At 39.1% G+C, this 9,448-nt stretch overlaps 1 protein-coding gene across 5 annotated transcripts in view; it reads right to left on the bottom strand.

Annotated features, from left to right (window-relative positions):
• Positions 1-2,842: 2,842 nt before the first annotated feature.
• Positions 2,843-9,448, bottom strand: part of LOC134342867 (solute carrier family 12 member 5-like) — a 1,196,244-nt gene continuing 1,189,638 nt past the window's right edge. For 4 of the 5 annotated variants that reach the window (XM_063041525.1, XM_063041527.1, XM_063041528.1 and 1 more), the window contains 3 exons: positions 8,115-8,129; positions 7,204-7,337; positions 2,843-3,543 (listed from right to left, as the gene is read on the bottom strand). In XM_063041525.1, coding sequence (XP_062897595.1) covers positions 3,452-3,543; positions 7,204-7,337; positions 8,115-8,129 — 241 coding nt within the window. In that variant the 3' untranslated portion in view covers positions 2,843-3,451. The remainder of the gene's footprint in view (positions 3,544-7,203; positions 7,338-8,114; positions 8,130-9,448) is intronic. The other variant, XM_063041526.1, reaches the window with a different exon arrangement.

Below are 9,448 nucleotides of genomic sequence, written 5' to 3'. Positions count from 1 at the left end.
TATAGATGTTAGTAAGAATTACCTAGTCAATAAACTTCTCTCTGTACTTACTGAAGCTGCCCAGTAAATTATACCTAAGATAAACAGTCCACTAAAATAAATACATGTGAATTGGGTGGAAATTAACAAGCAAATAACTGTGTGTATAAACTACAATACTTAAAGTAAACAGTTGGGGGTTTTGTTCATTAGTAAAATACTAATAAATGCTATTACAAATTGTATGGTAAAGGTCTTTAATCACTTATGGGATCTATCCTGTGAATAAATACCTATAGATTAATCAGTTTTTAAACATTGTAATAAACTGGCCAATATGTTAACTTCATATTCTGTTACTAACTATGTCGTATGTATACAGAGACAGGCAAGCAAAATGTCTAAACAGCATTAGAAAAGATCAATGAAGTAGCTGTTAATACTTTTAATATCTGTCTACTAGATAGCTATAGGCACTTTCAGGTGTTAGCTGGTAAAATCCTATAGACAATGCTCGAAAATGGCCAGGGGCAGTACCCATAGTTGTATTAAGCAGTGTTCAAGGTGCCCAAGAGAAACTATTGTAAAGTATTGGTAATTGCTGTTAGAAATTGTCACATTTTGTTATTAAGCTTTTAACTGCTTTCTTGTAATTTGAGTGATGCTAGGAGTCCTTTTTAGTATTTGTAGGTTTGTTGCATGAATATGGGTGGTGTGTGACAGTGCAGGGTGCTCATTATGGTTATTGAAGGAAAGGGGTTAAGTAATTAGGTATGCTAAATAGAAATTCTGTAAAATTATTGGATGATTTCTCTCAATATTTTATTATCAACTCCATTAAGTCCTGATGCTTTTGTTATGCACATTACCAGGTCTGAATAATTCTTGTTGCACCATTGTAGCTATAAGCCAATGAATTAGTACTGTACTGCCTATGAAAGCATATTGCAAGAAACCAGTGGGAATCATTGCAGCAAATATAATGATTTTAACATAAACTTCATTTTAATGAGGTTGCACTGTATTTTCCATTGACTTAAGAACATTCATGATTGATTGAAAAATGCAAAGACATGATCATCATTATTGGATGCTATTGATGTCATTGGGAAAATGTATGAAATCCAAAGAAAATAAATTGTTTGGTAATAATCATTATACAAAATAAACCAAAGAGCTCTAATATTTTAAAGCTAATTTCTGTTTTAATTAACTGTTAAAATAATAAATCATAATACTCGAGAATTTGAAATGGTGACTAAAGTATTTTGGTGACATCCTGTGGCCATAAAATGCATACCATCATTACTTTGTACCACTATGAATATTTAAATTCATTTTTTTTTGCAAACCCATTTCCCCAGTAAAACATTAAAATAAAGATCCTAAAAATAAAGACAAAATAAATATCACTAAAACAACAAAGGATTTTTTTTGTGTAGGTACAGATTAAGAACTAGAAGATGATTTGGACATGATCAGATTGCCCAACAGAATCCAAATCCTTAGTAAATATATAGTCTTGAAAATGCAGAAACAAGTGAATGTTAAACATTTATGTTTTTGAATTTTAACTCTAGGTAGTTGCCTTGATTTAAATCCTAAATTTGTGCAGCTGTCTAGACTAGAGCTTTAATTGATAATTTGCTCTCGATTTCATCTCTTTGATTTCAGAGTCAGTTTATCTTCTGCAAAACTGTTCTATTGTTAAATGCTTTGTTTTCCCCATTCTGTTTGAACAGATTAGATTTGATTGCATTTCCCCAGTAAGATGCACTGAATGGTCAAATCTAAATACGGCTTATTTCAGTCAACATGTAACAAATTATTGTCAAAGGGAAATGCTCACAAGACACAGCTTTTAAATACTTATGAGTGAGCTGCCAAAACTGTTGTTTTCACATTATATGTTGTCATATAATTTTGAAAAATGATTACTGTTTATCTAGTTACACATTTGATATCAGCTCCAAATTATAGTCAAATTGATATGTAAAGGAATGAAAAATGAAAAAAATGCTTTGATACATTTTAATCATTTACATTTCAGATCTTCTAATTAGTAAACACACTTTCTGAGTAGTAATTTTTAATTTGTGAACCTTGTAATAAATGAGAGCTAATGTTCACTAGATGCACACAGCGCCTTGAGTAATATTAGGTCAGCCCTTCGCGCAGGTTACAATTTTACTATTTATAGTATATACACAATCTGCAATAACTGAATATCCTTTACTATCAGGGTCAGTGAAAAATGCTTATCATCTGCGAAAATATATTCATATTGCTCATAATTATTTTCCCTCAATTCATTCCAGCCAAAAAATAATCACAACTTCTTTGAGAAGTCTAACTATGATAAAAAAGGATGTTAAATTTATTTATAGACATTTTGAAATGCAGACTAGAAAATCTATTGTCTTGTGAATAATTATGACTGGAGAATGCACAGCTCAGCTAATTATAGGGCGTGTAACAAATAAGGGATTGGTGCAGTTCCACGTCAACTAACAAATCCAATTAATCCTTAGACTGCGAGGGAAATATTGTCTTGCTGAAACAAACACAAGTATTACAGTTACTAAAACATCAGTGTTATTATAGCAGTTCTCTACTAATATAACAAAAAAAAACACTGGCTAACCAAAAAAACCCACTGGCAATGAAAAGAAGTAAAACATTTTTAATGTTACATCAACTAACTCGAGCTGCTCTTTCCCATTTCATGTTTTATTTTATTTTACTTTTACTTCATCTGTATCTAATATACCACATTTTATATATTTTACATCCTCTTAAAAATAAATAGTTCTATTTTCTTTTTTCACCCTCCCCCAACCCCCACCCTCCCCCAGTCCCACCTTGGAAGCTGGGCCCTCCTTGAATAGGTTAACTTTCTCGTGGATGAATACCAAGCAAAGGGCCAGTGTCTGGAGATTGACACAGATACAAGCAAGCCAACCTTTGACCTGAAACTGTAGTGTAAGGTAGAAGAGTCCCGGCCTGATAGCTGATCTGTGGAATAATCCACCTGTGATGTACCAAAGGTTAAACTGTGGACAGAGTGCTTTCTGGAAAAGGTTTCTCTAGTCTTGTGAATGCTGCTAATTTGTATATGTCGCCACACACCCCAGAAGTGGTTACTCATATCTACCGTGCCCATGTCTTCTAATGCTAGCTTTCTAATATTGCAACTCCAATGACAGGTTCTTAAGGAGCAACAAAAGCTGAGAGAGGACACAAAGTAATTTAAGACAAGAAGCTGTGTAGGTGAGCATTCCCCTTCTTAGTCTTTTCATTGTTATTTTCTATCCTGTCTCCAAAAGGAAACGCTTTACAAAAACCATTACCAGGAATGGGACAGGAAGTTTCATTAGCTGCATGGCAAATGCTGTACATTGAGATGAGGTGGGGAGTTACTGATCGATAGCTGTGATGGGTTCGTTGCGTGACTGCTGGCCATGACTGGTGCTCAGGAGTAAATGGTGATGACCTCACGACCCCCACCACGAACCAACAGCACTCGTTCCAGGCCTTCTGTTAACACCTCCAGGAACTCCATGTCTGTAGTTTGTGTTTGTCAAGGAAAAGAGCCGTGCCTTGTCAAACAAATGTTCAAAGCTCAAAGCACATTTATGTCAAAGTATGTATGCCATATACAACCTTGAGATTCGTCTCCTTGGAGACAGCCACAAAACAAAGAATTCCAGTAGAACCAATTAAAAAAAAGAAGACAGAAACTGAGGCTAAAAGGCAGATTGTGATCATGTGGACCAACTGATCTTTATCCATATCCATGCAATTTTCTTCCATTCATCTACCCCAGGGCAGAGGATCTAACCATCTCCCCTTGACGTTCAAAGCAGGATGAGGGGGGATCTTATTGAAACTAACCAAATATTGAAAGGTGGTTGTACAGAGGATGTTTCCAATCATGGGAGAGTCTAGGACCAGAGAGCACGACCTCAGAATAGAAGGATGCCCTCAGAGATGAGGAGAAATTTCTTTCTTCAGAGGGTGGTGAATCTGTGGAATTTATTGCTACAGAGAGCTGTGGGGGCCAAGTTAATGGGTATATTCAAAGTGGAGGCATTAGTTTCTTGATTAGGAAGGGCATAAAATGTGATGGGGAGAAGGCAGGAGAATGGGGTTGAGATGGAAAGTAAATCAGCCATGATGGAATGGCAGAGAAAACCTGACAGGCCCTATGGTCTAATTCTGCTCCTCTGTCATATGGTCTCTAGGGCATTACCGTCACCCAGCTTTCACAGCAGTCAAGTCGTCTGCCTGGAGGAGGTCTAAATAGAAGGGAAGAATGAGGATTGAGATTAAAGAAATAAAAATACACTGGAACAGTCAGAAAGAACACACAGCATTTGTTGGAGATCTGAAATACAAGAGAATGCAGGAAATACCATCTGACCAGGTAGCATCTGTGCAGGGAGAAAAGCTGTATTAATGCTAGTGATTATTTACTGTTATCTATTCTTCACCACCTTCCCTCAGTCAGTATCACCTAGTTGTTCTGGTCTCCCATCCTATCACAATCATTTCTTCTGTTCTTTCCACCCCTCCAACATCTCTACTGCTAAAAATAAGATTGTTATTTTTTTAACTTTTCCTTGTTCCAGTGAAAGGTCATCAACCTGAGAAGTTAACTTTATTTCTCTCTTTATAGATGCTTTCTATCCCGTAACCTCCAACACTTCCAGTTTTTCTTTCAGATTTGACATTTTTTTGTTTTGTATTTTAATTAGAGAAGAATGCTGGGGTGAAGATTAGTCTATCTTGATTAAGAGGTTTTCAGCAAGAGAAAAATAACTGTTAAATGCCTTACAAGAAAATTCAGCGCCAATTAGTGACTATTACAGATCCTCCCTGGGTTATTTATGCCTAAGGTGCACAATCTGTAAATGGTATATGAATGAACACTTGGGGAGACCAGCAGGATTGATGTTGGCTGCTGTGGGACTGCGGCATTGTTTGCTGTGTGGGAATTCAGTACGTGGAACCATGCCTTTAGTTGGCCTGTAACATACACATAATGTTGGAGGAACTCAGCAGATCTATCATGAGAAACACACAGTCAACATTTCAGGCTGAGACACTTCATCAGGGCTGGAAAGGAAGGGTGGAAGAAAATAGTGTGGGAGGGAGTGAAGTGAGAAGTTGGGAGGTGATAGGTGGAAGAGGTAAAAGGCTGAACACATAAGAAATAGGAGCAGGAGTAGGCTATCTGGCCCATCGAGCCTGCTCTGCCATTCAATAAAATCATGGCTGATCTAGCCATTGGCTCATCTCCACTGACCGCCTTTTCCCCGTAACATGTAATTCTACTATGCAAAAATCTATCCAACCTTTTCTTAAATATATTTACTGAGGTAGCCTCCACTGCTTTATTGGGCAGAGAATTCCACAGATTTCTGGGAAAAGCAGTCCCTCCTCACCTCCATCTTAAATCTACTCCCTCAAATCTTGAGGCTATGTCTCGTCTCACCTACCAGTGGAAACACCTTGAAAAAGGAAAGGGAAGGAGAAACAGGTGAGGAGAAGAGGAAGGGTAACCAGAATGAGAAATGGAAAAGAAGAAGAGAGGGGAATGGAAAAAGGGTGGGGGGGGGCTATAATTTATTGGAAATTAGGAAAATTGATGTTCATGTTTTCAGGTTGGCGGTTATCCAGATAGAATTTGAGGCATTGCTCCAAAACCTCATTGTGGCAGGACAGGAGGCCACGGATGAATATGTTGGAATGGGAATAGGGAGTGGAATTAAAATGGGAGGCCACCAGGAAACCCTGCCTGTTGTGAACAGTGCCCCGGTGCTTGACAAAGTGATCCCCCGATCTACTTCAGGTCTCACCAATGTAGAGGAGGCCACTCTGGGAGTACCAGATACAGTAGGTGACTTTGACAGACATGCAGGTGAAATGTTGCCTCGCCTGGAAGGTTGCCCTGTGTTTTAATCTGAATATATGGCTGGTCACATATCTGGATTATGAACTGGTGTTGGGAATGGAACCCTGTCAGAGTTTGTGGAGCACCTGCAAGTGCCAGGAATAAAAACATCCCAGTTTCAGAGAAATGGCTGAACTGATAATGGCTGTAGGAGTCACAATCATCGATACAACAGTTTCAGGGTCAACAAGCAATTATTGTGTGTCTAAAGGTTGCCTTAAGGTCAACAAGTGGTACACCAATGATAACTTTGATCGGAGGCTCATTGCTACAAACCAGACCTCAGTGCAAAGAGGGTCAGCAGTGGGAGAGGGTGGTGGTTGTGAAGTGGCAACTGTCAGCACCTTGTCAGCGAGGGAGTGGGGAGCTTGATGGGGAGGGGAAGGCTGATATATGAAGAGGCAGGCCCCCAAAGGCAAAAGTATGAAGAATGGGATTTAATCAATTGGAAGCCTGGCCTGGGTGATGTTATTAAAACTTGGCTTTAACAATGATGATACCACAGAAAAATAACGCACTTATTTATAAACCCTATAGAAATGGTGTCAGGTTATAGAAAGTCCTTGTTATGTTTGTGCACTTTATGTACCCCAGTTCCTCTATATATCCAAACACATGTCAATCACCTCTCGCTTTTCAGCCGACAGACCAGGGAATATGGTCTCTCTCTTCCCGATTCTCTGTTGCCTTCATAATTACTTTGAGTGGGACTGTTTTGTTGTGCACTGTACCTTGTGACCTGATAGGGACAAGAATCCAGAACTTTGACAGATAAATTAAGTAAAATAGATTTGGGATTTGAAATAAAATCCTACAATGTTGGAGTGAAGGAGGATGAGAGGTGACTTGATAGAGGTGTATAAGATGATAAAAGGCATTGATAGAGTGGACAGCCGGCACCTTCTTACCCATAGTGGAAATGGCTAATTTGAGGGGGCATAATTTGAAGGTGATTGGAGAAAGTTATGGGGGGATGTCAGAGGAGTGGTGGGTGCATGGAACACGTTGCCAGAGCTGTTGACTGAGTTAGGGATACATTAGGGACATTTAAGAGGCACATGGATGAAAGAAAAATGTTGGGCTATGTGGGAGGGAAAGGTTAGAATGATCTTGCAGTAGGTTAAACGGTTGGCAGAAGGGTCTGCACCATTCTATGTTCCAACTTTAATCTCCCATCTCAGATGCTGCTTTCCAATTGATTGAACTTTAGCAAAAAAAAAGTTAACTTCGTTACTTTGCTGGGATTTCTCTTCCCGAGGAAAGGATACAGTTTTCATCCCCGTTCCGATTTTTGGGAGGTCCAGGCATGTTCAGGAGGACCAGCTTTGCATCCTGAGACTTCTTCACAATGACTTCATTCAGCTTCACCGCAGTGTGCATCCGCCGCACATTTGATTGATTTCTGATTGACAGAGAAAATCATTACCCGCCGAACTGTAAGTTAAAGGGTGTTGAAATGGGTACCAAAGTGGTGCCCATGAGAAAGTGATTGCTAAACTGCAGTTGTACCTGACGTTGATAAGAGAGCTACATTCCAATACCAAAGCAACTAAAATAAATCCTGCATCGTGAAAATAGACAGGCAAGATCCAAATCTACAAATTACGCCATCAGCCTGGTGCATTGCTGCACCTTCACTGAGGTGATTAACACACTTTTATAAATCACTGTTTCCAGTATGTTAATAAATAGTGTATCAAATGTCTACCTCATTGCCCTGGTTTTGAGAGATACATCAGATATTTATATCATGGATTTAATAGTGCAGGCATTTAACACTGAAAACAAAAATCTATCAATCCTCCAATAAACAAAACGCTATATTTCTCAGGGAGTGACATGTCACTGGAAGAGGAGGAATGGAAAAAGGAAATGTGGGAAGTGATGGTCTTCCCCCATTATTTGCAAGAGGAGAGCTTTGCATCTCTCAGTCACCCCTTGGCCCACTCTGTATTTTGTGTTACCCCTGGTTGCTTTGACATTCACCTATTCCAGATTACCAAATGGCCCAAACTACACCGTGAACTTAGGAAGCAAATCCTCCAGAAAAAGGGACTCTCACTAACTATGTCAATGGGCAGTGAAATCTACATTCCTATAAATGATGCATAGACATGGTTTACAATTCTATTAATGGGTGAAGAAGGAATAAGATGGGAAAGCAATCAGTTTTACTTACAAATTCTCCCATTCACTGGTAGCATGTAGAATGTGAGAGAAAAAAAAATTAAAATCATTATTAATTCTGACATAGAAGTCAATTATTAAATGCACAATCTGCCTCATTCTGATCTTGCACCTTATTGCCTACCTGCATTGCACTTTCTCTGTAGCTTTTACCTTATTCTGCATTACTGTTTTACCTTGTTCTACCTCAGTACACTATGTAATGATTAAAACAGTATGAACAGTATGCAAGACACACTTTTCAGAGTATCTTGATGCATGTGACAATAATAAACCAATTTCATTTCCACTTCCAATTCCAAGCCAAGATTCATATGATACACCTTCCGGGATAAGATGGTGCCAGTGAAGAACGTGACCAAGGGTGACCTCCTCCAAACGGTTCCCGGAACGACTTCTTTCACTTCTTTTACACCTTCGCTTTCTTTCAAGTGTGGTTCTACTACTGTTGGAGCCGATGATGTACACTTTGGTGGGCTGTTTTCTGGACGATTGAGCGATCAAGTGCTTCGCTGTCTCTGAGGGAGTTTGATCAGGTTTCAGAAGAAACATGTGGCTGAGAGGCTGAGAGGCCAAGAAGCCTGGTGACGGTGTGCGGACCCCAGATCGACTCCATTTCTCCCCAATCTCGCTGATTAAAGTGCTGAGGAAAATTGAAATCATCAAGGCGAATGCAGAGGGTGAGAGGGTGTTCAGTGCTGTCTACCAGTCTCTCACTTGCTGCTCCCGGAGGAAGGTGTCTGCACGCTCTCTCCCTCTCGCTCGCTGCTCCGGAAGGAAGGTCCCTGCATTGGAATGGCACTCTCTTGCTTGACGCTGTCAAAGGATGATGCCTGATTTCTGGGTTTTTATCAACACGACTTGTAGATCGGACACTGTAGTTCATATTCTGATCTGTTTCTGGTTTCTGATCAATCGTTTTTTTTGTTACTATTTTGGACAATTTTGTATCGGGGGGGCTTGCAGATAATGAACCGAAAACGCCTGGTTGGACTCTTTTGATTTTGTGTTTCATGTTCTGTGTTTTTTTTGCTTTTCTTTTGTTGCTGTTTGCATCATTTGTTTTTGCTTGCGTATTTTGGAGATGAGCGTTGATTTTTTTTTGAATGGGTTCCATGGTTTTCGTTGTTTCATGACTGTCTGTGAGGAAGATGAATTTCAGGGTTGCATACTGCATACATACTTGGATAATAAATGTACTTTGAATCTTGAATCTTTGAAGCCAAGGATAAAGCTCCTAATATTCGGATACATTATTACAAATACCCAGTACAGGTTTAATTTTATTTACAGGTATAGTTTTATAACTTGCCAGTTTCACTTTTG

The sequence above is a fragment of the Mobula hypostoma genome, chromosome 2, assembly GCF_963921235.1.
Source record: "Mobula hypostoma chromosome 2, sMobHyp1.1, whole genome shotgun sequence".
Taxonomy (NCBI): Eukaryota; Metazoa; Chordata; class Chondrichthyes; order Myliobatiformes; family Myliobatidae; genus Mobula; species Mobula hypostoma.
The sequence above is the reverse complement of the archived record's forward strand: the minus strand, read 5'-3'. Positions and strand labels throughout refer to the sequence as shown.